General features: G+C 37.0%; 1 protein-coding gene across 1 annotated transcript in view; it reads left to right on the top strand.

Annotated features, from left to right (window-relative positions):
• The window catches only part of BTBD9 (BTB domain containing 9), a gene marked incomplete at both ends in the record, with an annotated part of 124000 nt that overhangs the window by 99019 nt on the left and 10627 nt on the right, over positions 1-14354 (top strand). Inside the window, one exon of the mRNA XM_081997161.1 lies at positions 271-378. Within this exon, the coding sequence (XP_081853287.1) occupies positions 271-378 (108 nt within the window). The remainder of the gene's footprint in view (positions 1-270; positions 379-14354) is intronic.

The raw sequence follows: 14354 nt of genomic DNA, 5'->3' as shown, positions 1-14354 counted from the left end.
CAGTAATTGGATGAATGTAATAAATCAATGTTGGTAAGATGGTTAGTATAAGCCTGTAAGTCTGCTACTGGCTTTAGGATAGTAAGAATAGAGACACTCAAGTTCTAGTTGACAGAAACAGTAAAGACGTTTTTGAGTGTTAGAGGCACATCCCAAAAGAAACAGCTAAATTTATAAAGGATTAAGAGAAGGAAATAAAGGACTGGAAAATGTAAGCAGCTTGGTTTAATGTTTATTTTACTTATCACTCAATATCTTCTTCATATGCAGGTTGCTGCTGTGGGACTGTGATGATCGAAGCTACAGCTACTATATTGAGGTTTCAACAAATCAGCAGCAGTGGACTATGGTGGCCGATCGCACAAAGATTTCCTGCAAGTGAGTTTAATTTATATCCACTTACTTGCACAAAGTCAGAACTGGAAAACTGGGGGGTTTTATCCTTTTATTCAGTACTTACTTAGGTGACTTTTTGACTGTGAAGAGAAGGATGATTACATAACCCATAGATTTCTAATTCTGGACCCCTGTAAATACAACTTTAGGAGGTACCAGCTGATAGTGTTGCTGAATATCTAGACTTTCAAACCACAATCAAGTTCTGAAGATCCACATCATTACTGGATCTTCAAACAATAAGTTTGATTGTTCATTCTCTAACAGTCTGCCTAGCATACCCTTGGTTTTGTGATCACTGGAAATTAAACCATATTTCTCAGGAGGTCACGTGTTTATGGTGACCCTGGTGTCAAATCACCCCTCTTTGAGAAACATGGTAGGAGAGGAGAAGAAAACAAGAGAGGAGGCTTGGTAAAGGATTTTCTTAATCAAACGAATTTCTCCCTGATCAAAGCACAATGAATGTATCGTATGCTATTTTAAGGGGGGTGGGAAGAGTGAGGGTAGGGACCAATCCATAACAGATCAACCGGTTACCTAAGTTTGACCTTGTCTCTGTTAAAAAGCAGAGTACATGGACTATATGCGCTGACCACTCTACTTTTGAACATGACCCTTCCGTAAAAAAAAAGCTTCTTAAAAAGAGATAAAAAAGGGAGAAAAACTGTTTCATTTTCATTTGTATCTAAAACCAAGAGAAATTAGGCTTGAATACTGTCCACATATATGCTCTCCATTGGCTTTTCTGTACTTACTGGGTCTGCTGATAAAACACAGTATGGAAGAGTAATTCAGTGTTGATAGCCTTCTTAAACCATTTGGTAGTTCTAATTCCAAGTAAAGAATGAGCCAGGTATTTGTCACGGGACTGAAAAGATAGGCTGCATATTTAGACGTTAACATATCCTGAAGCCAGGTATGCTCAGCATTCAGTGAATGTTGATAGGATATGATCTCTTGGCTGATCCCCAGGGAAGCTCAGACTTACAAAAGTCTCATTTCTCTCGTTTTCTCAAGTCAGTTTTCCACAAGATACGCTTTCCATCCTGGGACAAAATTGAAGTCATCAGCTCATATGGGGCCAGCCCCCACCCATCCTGTATTTGTGCCAACCAAAACAAAATGGATTTTACAAATTCAGAGATGTATCTCAGTTTGTCACATCAGGCAAGAGAGTTATTCAGTCCTTTTTAGCAACACTGCTGATACACATTTTTCTAAAGTTTTTGTTTCATCTCTTAACAAATAGTGCAATTCAAACACGCATTACGAGGTGGCCTAGACATGTTGGTGAAGGAGAACTTGACATGTCCTCTCACGGTCTCTAAAGGGCAGGGTATTGATGAGCAGAAAACCTGGGTTCTGCCTGCAGGTTTGGAAGAAGAGTAATGGAGACTTACTCATTCTCAAAGGCATCTCAGTGTAATAGATAAAATTAATCTTTTTTTCTGTCTCCAGCCTTTTAGTGCTCCCACTGTTGAAGCCAGAAAAGAGAGAGAGAGGGGGAGAGTCAGAATCTTTTTGCATTTTTTCCTGGTACATTTTGATACTAATAGTCTATAACAGTCAAAGGGAGCACTTGCTTAAGTATGCACAGTGCAGGTGGAATTGCTGGTTGGCTGCCTAGTTCAAATGTCTACTTGCCATGTTCTATAAGTTCTCAAAGGCGTGGCTGTAGGAACTGTATTCAGGTGGATTAGAGAACTGTATTTTGCCTAACTTTGCTCTGACAGACGTGCATCCAGCTAGCAAAACACCAGTCTTTAATTTTAGGTCTACAGACTTAGTGTCCTACAGACCTACACTGTCTGCAACAATCAGTTCTAAAGAAATACAAAGACCGGTCCTGATACTTATAATTACAAAAGCTCAGTACACTCCAGAACAATTCAATTTGACAAGGACTAGAAAACTGTAAAGAAAAAGCATTGACTTGAAAAATCTTACTTCTCTTTGAAAGTTTTCTATCCTCTACATTTACATTTAAATACTATATCATCTCTAACTGGGATAAGTTGAAAGGTTTGTGGCACTCCACATAACTCCCTAAATTTTCAGGTGATTTCTTTGCGTTTCACAGCATTTTTTCATATTCAATTTAAATGTCTTGCCCTTTATGATCAGCATATTGCACTTCTTTTTACAGTCACCCCACCACAGAAAAAAAACCACTTTAAATATGTTTTGGTTTTTTTTCAAGTAGGATTCGCAAAAATGCAGAAGCAACTTCATCTCAAAAATTACTTTGATTGTAATGGCAGGTTGATAACTCAAAATACTATATAGTATATATAGTATAATAAAGCAAATAAATACATATAAGTTTCTATGTGTATTATATGTTTATAAATTATATATCATCAGTTTATATTAAACATAGAAAACAAATATAGAAAATACTATATAAATACTAAATGCTATAAATGTTAGGACTGTTTTGTAGAGAGTGTCATCACTGCATACTGCATACAGTGGACCACTTTCATTTTACTGAGAAATACTGAAACATGGTACTATGACCATATAAAGCCATGTTCTTACTGCTCAAAAATAGCTGAATGTAGAATGGAAGAAATATCATGATTCAGTGACCCATGCTCTGAGTGAAGGCCCTCACATAAAAATTGTTGGGCAAGTTATCAATATGGTGAAGGAGACATCTTAATGTAAAAGAGAAAATTGAACCATTCACTGGTAGGAATGTGAGGAACTGCCATTTTGGGTTAATTTCTGTAAATTTAGAATAAATTTTAAGAAAAGGCTTCTTGAACCAAACTGAAAATGTGTGGATTTTTTTGTCCTGAGAAAAACAAACAAGTTATTTTAACTTCATGTAATTTTGAGAACAAAAACAAACAGGGGAGATAAAGAGTTTGATTTTAAACAAAATTAACAGATGCTCTAGTAAGGTGGAGGTGATGCAGTTTACCTAGTTTACCATCACAGTGTAATGGTAATACTCCTGCTGGATGCAAGAGAGATTTTTTTTTTTTTTTTTTTTTTTTTTTTTTTTTTTTCTGTCTCTGACCTTCCCCTTACCATGAGTACCTTGGCGTTTTATGCAAACAGCACAGCTCCAACAGAGGGAAATCTACCTCTAAATGCCTTTTAGTCAAGTGTTTCAGGTAGGTATGTCCTTGCCTGGGACTCTGATTACCTGTTTGACTACAAGTACCTCTCAGAGCAGCGGTCAACTAAGAATCTTTACACATGTATTTGTGTGAGGCTGAAATACGAATTCTTTCCAATGCAAATTCTTTCCAAACAGACATATCCTCCGAATCATGTCTGGTTTTTTTATAAATTTTGGAGATGTGAGTGCATTCTAGGTGGTTTATACGGTCTTGAAGTCCTGGGTTTACCCTTTCTGCCATTAGTTCTGTGTTTAATATACTGCCATAGGCTCCAGAAAAATAACTCACTTGCTTTTCCGTGTAGGATATGCTGCAGTAGTAAATGAAAGTGGATGGAGTTAAAACTTGCAAGAATTTCACAGGGGCCCACATTTCAAGAGGCAGAATACTTGCAATGAGAAAATTTACTAGTAATATTATCTATTAATTTTGTTGTCTTCAGAGACATGTGGATAAGAGTTGTCTCCTTTGCTGCTTGCTGCCTGGCTTTCTGTCTACCTGGTCTTTAGTGGAGTTACAATCCTTTCTGAATGTCATTAGCATGCTGTCTCACAAGTGTCCTGTGAGTCTCCAAATCATTGTGCTGTATCTCTGGCACAAGGGGTAGGATGAACCACAAAGGTAGCAAGCATAGACCTCAACAGACACCTTTGATGATCAGTATGTGGCAAACAAAGCGATAAGAAAGAAAATTAAATTATGTTTCAATAGCATATATTGGTTTTGGCAGTCTACTGAAGCATGAATTTCCCCTTTAAACTATCAGTATGCTGCTCTGGGTTGTTTTAATGGTATTTTTAATGTAGTGGTTTGTGTAAATTAATAATTAAATGCTCAAAGCCAGGAACTGACAGGCTGCTTCTAACCTCCTCTTTTCCCAGTTTTAAAAGGCTGAAGACAGAAACTGGATGTCTATTATCTTCACAGGGGAAGCTTGCTTACCTTCCCTAAGTGAGAGCCAATTAATGCATACTGGTTGTGTAATTGTCAATTTTCAAAAGCTCTATGGAGGCTATTTTTTTTTCTTTCCACAGTAAGCTGTTTTTCTCTACACAGTATGACAGTAATGAAAAACAGTCATGTTCCGTTCTATTTTTTAAAACATTTATGATAAGTGGGCTTGAGTGTTAGTGTTGCACTTGTTAGAAGAATTTGCTGACAAAGAGTCTGAAAGTCAAATGAAAAACAGAAGATACCAAAGGCCAGTAGGAGTCAGACCTCAGAGTTAATGACACTTTTGATAAAATGAGCCCTGTAAAGACAAATATGAAACAGGCTATCATGACGGTTATGAACTCAGTATTGTTCTTTAAAGTTCGCTTGTGTAGTTATTGTGAAATGGGTCTAATCCATTGGCAGCAGACATAGCATGTTCAATTACCCAGTAGGAAAAAAAGGTCTAATACTCTGATAGAATTTGGAAGACAATGAATATTGTTTATTGATGGGCAGTTCTAAGGCAGTTGGTGTCAACTGTCTGCATGGCTGGTATTGGACAGTTTTTATGACTTTTTCTTGTGGAGGGCACGACTTCATTTTAAGAAGGTTTATAACATTGCATTATATCTCCCACCTCCCACCCTGCCCCCGTTGGACTAATTGTTTCTTAGAGTGTACTGCTGTTATGATAAATGTTTCAAAACTTCCAAACCTAATTTCACGTTTCCACTGTTTATTATCTTTTGATTATATAACAGTTATTTCAAATCTTAAATTCTCAGCTTGGTTCCCATCAAATTTTTTTCTATAGTTTTTCTATGAATGTAATTAGTAATTTAACATGAAAAGCCCTTTGGGATGTGTATGTGAGATTTATTAGCAACATTTATTAACTGTCTTCTGATCGATTCCCTTTTCCCCCCCCCCCCAAGAATAATTTTCCACTCTGAGGTTTACTGCTCTTGTCTAGTGTTTCATATTTCTATCCTATGATGTACTATGTGCGTTTCCAGTTTTCAGGCACTGCTATATTTCCTTCAATAACAAATCACAGGTGAGGAACACCTAGAGGGAGCTAGGTCATGCACTTAACAGTTCTAAACCACTTTCCAGAAGAGTGTTTTCCATGTTGTCTAAGGACTTTAAGTGAGAAAATACTTTACACAATGCTAGTGGCAAACTCCGTTTGGGATTTTTTCTGGGTATACTTTTGTGAAACCAGGCTAATCTCTATCATGATGTGATTATTTCTTTTGCTGTAGAGATAGTGTTTGAAGTGTGTGAATACTTTTCCTTGTAACTGCATGTGGGACACTACATACTCATATATGTAGGTCCTTATACTTAGCCACAAACATATCAGCTTTTTCCTCCTGTCCTCCTCTAGTTCCTCCACATCATTCTATGATCCCATCTCTAGAACGCCGTCACATCCATTCTCATCCATCATTCTTCTCCTTAACCACTTTCATGGGCCTGTTTTCTCTCATAATAAAATACCTTGAACATTTCTCAGCCTTCTTGCCTCTTCAACTGCCTGTATGCTCATATCGCTTTTTCTGTTTCTTCTCTTCAGTATTGCATCTATCTACTGTCTTGTAGTACCTAGAATGACAAAAACAATGTTTTTCCTAATTTTTGTATAATCCTTAATTCTGTCTCATGCCTGAGCTCCCAAGTAGGAGTGGAACAGGATAAAAGGAACTGCTCTTGTACCTGTGATGTCAAACACAGCATTTTGACCACGCTTCATCCTATTTTACATGAAGTTGATTTCACAGCAAAACTGTTCTTGTACCTCTTCTGTCAAACAGAGTATATTTCAACCACTATTCGTCCTATTTGGCGTGAAGCAAATTTCACAGCAACTCTGGGAAATCCAAATGCCTCCTCCAGAGCTGCTGAACTCAGTGTAGCCACATTCATACAATAGAAAGATGAAATATATTCAAGCAAGATGTCTCGGAAATTGCTACATTGTTAAGCTCAATTTCAAGTCTCACTACACAAAAATAAACTGTGGGTTCTCATTAATCTGTTCATTATGCCGCTAGTAATGTCTACTGGAGCAAGTCAGACAGATATAAAGGGTCATTTGTGTAATTACTGAGCTTAAAAGCCCTGAACGATAGAAGCGTTGAAGTATGTATTTTTCCTTGTGTTTATATGCTCACATTTTGACAGATTCTAATACGGCAAAGGAAGAAAGAGGCCTCCAGCTTCACAGACCTGCCTTATTAAGCACGGAGAATTAAGATTTCACAGAGAGAAACCAGAGTTGTATTCCATTTCAGAGCATTAGGAGCCTCTCAGAAGTGTGGAAACTGCGTCTGACATTTCATTTGCTGGCTTTTATTTTAGACAAGCCTAGTTTGATTGAAGAAAGGTCCAGCTTCTTTTAAGTTCTGTTTCTTAATGGTGATTCAGGATCATAAGAAGGTTTTCAAATTGTTAATTTGCCTTTTCTTTTTTGTACTTCTACCTTCATTTCCTTGTGGTTGCTTTTCAGTCACAAATATGCGTGGATCTTTTGAATGAGCCTTGAAGAGAGTAGCAAGGAGCTGCAAACTGCAGGGCGTTGGTCTCCCTTGAATGTTTCGCCTTACACTTATTTCACTGCCACTCTGCATGTGCCATATGCATTGAAGTTTTGCTTTGCTCCATTTTGTCGTGCAGCTAGTATGTCCTCAGCTCCTCTTCATGCACGTTACTGTGAGGAGAGTGAAGAAAACATCACAGTAACTCTGACATCAATTTGGTTGTTAGCTCAGTTCTCCCTTGGAGAAAATAAACAATACCAAATAATACCCAAAGTATCAGTACCTGTTACTTTAAGGTATTGTATCTTTCTCCCATGGCATCGAATATTTAAATGTCTCTTTGGAGGCCGGTAAAAATTGTCAAGCTAATGATATAAATGGGTGTATGTATTATTACTTCATAATACGTTATCTAGAAAAAAATACCTTTTAAAATTTTTTTTTCCAAAATAAATAGTGGTAATTAAGTATGTGTAAAATGTCTGTTGCATAGTCTTCTATTTAAAATAAAAATCAAACATTCATTTCCTTTCATGTACTATCATGTATTATTATTCATTATAATTGTTAATTATTATTACATTGAAATTTCAGTAGAAATTAGACTTCCTAATGGCTTTGCCTTTCTCGTTCTTGCCAGATGACTTTCTAAAGCTTCTGTGATAAAATAACAATCTTTCAAGTTATTCTTATTACAAGAGATTACATTTTAAGTATAAGCTAGTTCTCAGTCTTCACGGATAACCACCGCTTCTACTGTAAGCGCTAGAGGCGGGAGGGGTTTTCAGTAAATGTATTTTCTTTCTGCTTTGAAGAGTGAAAAGACAGTACTGAAGGAGAGAGAGGCTGCCTTAATTGTTTTATCAACCCCCAAATATGTTGCTGATATTCAGACATTTTATATTTATTTCTTTATTCATTCTTTTTCTGATTGTCGTACTTCCTGGGTTGATAATCATAAATAATCTTTGGTTTGACCAGGAAGGGATTTGTTTTCTGTATTGTGAAAGTGGATAGGACTTGGTCTATCTGGGTTCTGGCTGCTGCACTCATTCTTGCATATTCTGCACTAGCCATTCTTTCATCTGTATATTCACCTTTGCAACTACTTACCCCAACTGAATCTGAGCAAGGCCAGCTGCTGCCAGTCACTGATTTTATGCTACTGTGTAAGTCATGTAAGTCACCATGGTGATGTGCCATGGTGCTTTCATCACAAGTTCTTGCTGTCTTTTATCTGTCTGAGACATGGCCTTCCTGTAGATTTCTTGCCTCCTGTTTTGATGCCTGTGACTTTTAAAAAAATATTAGTCCAATATATAGTTACAGTTGATTCATCAAACTTGCATTCATTGACCACATTTAATTTAGAAATTATCAATGCAAAGCCATGGGTTGGATAATCAGACTTGTCCTTTGCATTATTTCCATGCATAGTGCTCAGCATTGCCTTCTCTTCTGACACAGCAGCTTTTCTCACTCACTGTCCACTGAGCAATAGAGTGAAGACTTTCTTGCACACACGTTTGTTTGAGATTTTGTTTGAGCACCCAGTTTCTAGAGCTTTTCAATAGGACTTTTTGTTGTAGATTTACTTTTTTTTCTTGAAGACAATATGAATTAACTTTAACCTATTTCACCAATTACTTTACATGCACTTTGATGTTTTATGGTAAATCTGCCATTCTGAGACATCAACCATTTCATAGTCTTTTTGTTGCATATGCATGGGTAGCTTCAGATACACTTCAGTGTCCATTGACTTCCTCAGTACATTTTTTTTTAATATGTGAGAGACAGCATTAGTGGGCAGTATGTTGTGGGGGGGAAGAACACACCAGAATCAGAGATAATATTACCTAGTCTAATATTGTCTTTACTGCTTATTGTTAGGATAGATTTATACAAGCACTGAAATTCAAGAGTTGTGTTTCCCTGAGCCCAGGGACCAGATTATAGAAGCATTCAGACTTCTTGGTTCTGAGAACACATTCCCTGTGTTCCATTTCAAAACGTCCTTATTCTCAACTTCACTTGACTGTCTTCTGCATTTACTTGAACATGGTACCATGCCTGTTTTCAACACGTGCCACCAAAACAGTTAAAAATACTTCACCAGTATTAATGAATTGGGTTTTGTAGAAGCAATATTAAGTTGATAAATACGGTGTGTGTATATTGTAGGTAGGGGACACTCATGGATACTGAAGCTCAAGACCTGATCTACATACTCTTATTCCTGAGATTAATTGTGAAACTTTGCCCTCTCCTCTTTATACCCTTTCTTCTTGACTTATCTGTCATCTCTGCCAGGCTAAAAATGAAATCAGGTTATATAAACACTGTGGGTTTAGTGAAAGGTGAAACTTTTATGGCTTTTGAAAAGTTTAAGGGTGCTGAAAAAAAGATATTTAATTATAAGGAAATGCTGAGATTGAAGAATGTAAATTTTGAGACACTGAGATGGATACCCGAGCAGCTTATTTCTGCAGCAACTTACTGGGTCTGTAAGTGTTCTTCATAGAGTAGAGGTACAAGAAATGCCTGTATTCCTTGAGAGTTATAGCACAACTACATTGCTATATCTTACTTGAATGTACTATGGTGACTTTTTAATATTAAAGAAGATTAGTAAAATGGCGTGTTACACATTGCATATTTTGTCAGTACATAACGCTACTTTGGAGATGCAGGCTAAATGTGAAGACTATGGGAAATGATCTGTGTCTTTTAAAGCTTATAGATAATGCCTTGCCAGAATTAAATTTTACTTTATGAAGAAACATTAATTCTGTCTTATAAATGAAATTGTATTCAGAATCTTGGCTGTTGCTCCATCTTACAACAAACACCATTTTTTCAGTGGTCAGCCTCACTTAAATATACAACTGTTCAACCTTCTGTTATTCGCCATGGAGAAGCTCTTTGATAGTGTAAGAAAACTTGTTCTTAGTATCACAGAATCATTAAGGTTGGAAAAGACCTTTAAGATCATCAAGTCCAACGGTTAAGCCAACACCACCATGCCCCCTAAACCATGTCTTGAAGCGCCACATCCACACGTTTTCTGAACACTTCCAATGATGGTGACTCCACCACCTCCCTGGGCAGCCTGTTCCAATGTTTGACCACTCTCTCTGTAAAGAAATTTTTCCTAATATCCAATCTAAACCTCCCCTGGCGCAACTTGAGGCCTTTTCTTCTTTTTCGATTGCTAGTTACTTGGGAGAAGAGACCAACACCCACTTCACCACAACCCCCTTTCAGGTAGTTGTAGAAAGCGATAAGGTCTCCCCTCAACCTCCTCTTCTCCAGACTGAACAACCCCAGTTCCCTCAGCCACTCCTCATAAGACTTGTTTTCCCAACCCCTCACCAGCTTCGTTGCCTTTCTCTGGAAACACTCCAGCACCTCAACGTCCTTCTTGTAGTGAGGGGCCCAAAACTGAACACAGTATTCGAGGTGCAGCCTCACCAGGGCCAAGTACAGGGGCACGATCAGTTCCCTACTCCTGCTGGCCACACTGTTTCTGATACAGAAGGTAGGTTTATTCCTCTTTTAACTTTATTCCGTTGTTCAGCTTTGCTTCAGTGTATTTTGGCCCTCTCAAGTATCTGTAAATTCTGTCATCTTCCTTCTGATTGATTGTTCATACAGGCTAAGGATACATAAATATTCCCCCTGTAAACATTTGGGTCCCAGTTTGACCTACAATGTTAAGCAATTCTGGAAAAGTCTGTCATCTTAAGAGGTCTTTGCCAACTATTGACAACTCTGCTCAATGCAACAGAAATCCTAACTGTCTTACTAGGAGGAGATTACTACTCCTCTCCTGCATCCTATTAAGCAAAATCTTTTTTTTTTTTTTTTTTCCCCCAATCAGCCCAGGAACAAACTTGCAGCTTCTGGGTAAGGACAAAACAATGGGGATTACTGCTTTTATGTTGCAGAGAGATCCTATGGCAGTACATCGGATTGCCTTCACCAAGTCATAATATTCTCTCTTTTGAAAATGTCTGTGCATGCATGAACATGCCCACATGAATGCAGGCACCCACATACATGCGCAATCTCAGCACCTTTATAAATAAATATTATTACAAAAAGGTTATCAAAATTGTAGATGTCTCCTGTGGAACTGGCCCATTTGTCTGCCTGAGATAAGAAAGGAATGCCTAATATTTAAACTGTTGTTTTGCAGTTACGTTTGTTTACTTTGAAATTCATTGTTGCATACGGTCATCTAATAACCCAATGAATAGGAGATGCCCAAATGTTCATGAACTAGATGGCAAGTTACTGTTTTGTCTGTAGCCCTTTCTTACAGGCAAACCCATTAAATATAGCAACTGTTGACATCCCCTTGTATAGTCAGTAGGCCAGTCAGATGTTAACACATCAAATCTAGAGATTTGTCGTGAGTGTTGAAGCTTAGGATCTAATTCCATTAAAACTCTTGCAAAGTACACATTTGCTTATGCTGGCCAAAACAGGTATGGTCTTTAGTATTACAAATATCTTGCATTGAGATATATGTGTTATTAAGCCACTGATTTATTCAGAGTAATGTTTTTACCAGGATAGATTATATCCATGAATCACAAAATGGAAGAATTATTATATCTTTAGATTCACCCTTCGGGGATTTCTGCACTATGCGGTATATATTTTTAGACAAATGCTCCATCAGTTTTTTTCATATACTTGAAGATATGGTGCTTTCATTCTGCTCTTTGCTTTTCTATCACACTGAGTTCCCACAGTAAGAATTTTTTTTCTCTATACCAGTACTGAACATCATATGACCTAATTTCATTCCATTATTTTTCTTGTATCCTTGTAAACCAATTTTTCTTTCTTAATGGATTTCATACACTTCAACTACATATTTATAAAGTCATTCTGCCTTTTTCCTGTTACCTTGGTTGCTACTTATACAAGTTTTGCCTGACTTTATTTTGTGCTCTTTCATCATGAGTCAAGTTTCCTCTGTTTTTAAAATTTTATTTGAGATTTTCACCCAGCTCTTTGTCTATAAATTTTTAAAGTACAGAGTTACAAATTAAACACTAAAATTTAGTTTATCAGAAACTATTGGGTGGGGAGCTACATTTTTTCTGTTCTATAACACAGTAACAGAAGCAGAAGTTGTATTTGTTATTTTCGTCTGTCTTAGTTCGCTTTAGTCTCATGTCTAAAATTGCTGCAGTTATGGATGTGGATTCAGGTGGTGTTCTAGGCGATTTTCAGTCTAAAGTCACAAGGCTTTGTTTTCTGACCTTGAGGTTAATAGGTAGTTCAGTGTGGTAGTAGAAAGGGTTACAGTCTTCCTCCCTTCCATTAGCAAACCTCGGTATGCATGTATTGCTGTTATGAGGGGAGACACATGTTGATTTACTTTTTTCACTGTTTTATTCTTCTTGGAGGCTGTGGTTCAATTTACTGCATTCCTTGGAGGTTTGACATGTCAATTAGATGTTATCGACAGTAATAGAAGGGCAGTTGCTGTAAGTGTGAAGTTTTTACGAGTGGGCCATGAAATCGCACCCAAGGGAATGTAAGAGAGAAGGGCGATAAATACGATGTTAGTCTACAGGCTACAAAGGAACTGATTAATAGGAAGCATGATTCTGTCTCATATCTTTAAAAATATTGTTTATATATTTGCTGTTAATCAACTATTCCATTGGGATGAGAAGTTATATAATAAAAACAGCTTACAGTCTGTTGTAGGATTATGGGGGGGGGAGAAGTCTTCAAAATTGAAAGCATCCCACTAGTTGTGTTACTGGGTATGTTAATGTGTTGGATGGCTCTTCAGATCTTTGCTATCTACGTAAACATCAGGAGCAATAACTATTGGTAATAAGTAAGTACAACAAAACCAATTCAACCTCTAGGATTGTACAAGCTTGTCTTCTGCATGTGTGCTCTGGTGTACACAAAAGTATGTAAGATACTTATAGGTCAAGTTACTCAAGTTCACAGACTTCGTCTGCCACCGCTGCCATCCCTCAAGGATATATGTGTAGATGCTACATGCACAGTTTTTGCTACGCCATACAAATTTGGCTCATGGTGTTCGGCCAGACAGTTGCCAGCAAATTGCTAATAATTTCATTTTGTGTAAGGTTTTTAAGTATAAACTATACTTCTGGAAGTACAGAAAGACAACCTGTTGAAACTGGAAAAAAAAGTGTGAGCAGGCTAAATTATATGAATACACAGTTTATGCACTACAAAAATGCTACTAGTTGCCCACATTGGCATGTGGATTTATTTGAAAATTGGTTAGTATATTTTGTTAGAAAAATAATTACTACATTCAGTTTTACCATTGCTCAATTTGACTATATTTTAACATTTTCTTTATATAATACTTTTTCTAAAACAGCAAAAATGTCAACACTGAAGCTGTGCAAGCAGGGGTTACTATAAGGGGTCTTTTATATTAGAAGCTTTATAAAGATGCCAGAAAGTCAGTATAGACTTTATTAAATCTATTTTATGTCAGAATTTTTATTCTAATAGGTCTGCTTTATCAAGTGCACATTTGGTTTCTACAATAAATCATACGCAATAAAATGTTTATAGCAGTTTAGTAAAGTGTTCTTATAGAGGACAGATATTTGTTTGGATTGGTGGGAGGGACCAATCATAGGGCAGAAATAACTACAAATTTTGTTCAGATGCTTTCAGAATTGTGTGTTCCTTGTGGGAAGTATATTTAGAATAAAAACATTTGAGGGGAGTTTTCCCAAAAGGTGGGAATACATATTTTTACTTGTCAATACATAAAGCTGTTAAGTAGCAAATACTGTGACAGGTGATTTTTAGTATTTATTATTTTCAGATTTATTCTAGACTCTCATTATATTTCTCTTAACCATTTTTTATTACCTCTGCCGTTAGTACTTCAGGTCCTTTTTGATTTTTTTCTTTATTAGACTGGACAAAGTATATTTGCTAGCTCACCAATAGACTATAGCATAAATATAACCAAGATGCATTATTAGGTGGGTTATTCCTCTGTCTCTGAGAGCTGCAGAGAGAAAGCTGTTACTTCCAGCCTGCATCTTCCTTGCTTCCTTAGAAATACCACATTTGGCAGGCCACCTTTTGAGAGAGTGCTGTCATGGTGACAGCAGAATAAATGGAAATTCAGTTTTAGGTCTCAGTTTTCAGTTGAGGTAGACTGGGGTAGAACTGCACTTAATTTGACCTGAATTTAAAAACCAAAATGTAGATGACCTTTGATTCCTCACAATATTTTCTTTCTCATGCTTTGTCTTCCCCCTTAGTGGCTTGGGAGGCTGGATGGAAAGGGGGTGGTTAAGCCAGC

This window comes from Phaethon aethereus, assembly GCF_964289735.1.
Source record: "Phaethon aethereus genome assembly, chromosome: 3".
Classification (NCBI taxonomy): Eukaryota; Metazoa; Chordata; class Aves; order Phaethontiformes; family Phaethontidae; genus Phaethon; species Phaethon aethereus.
The sequence above is the reverse complement of the archived record's forward strand: the minus strand, read 5'-3'. Positions and strand labels throughout refer to the sequence as shown.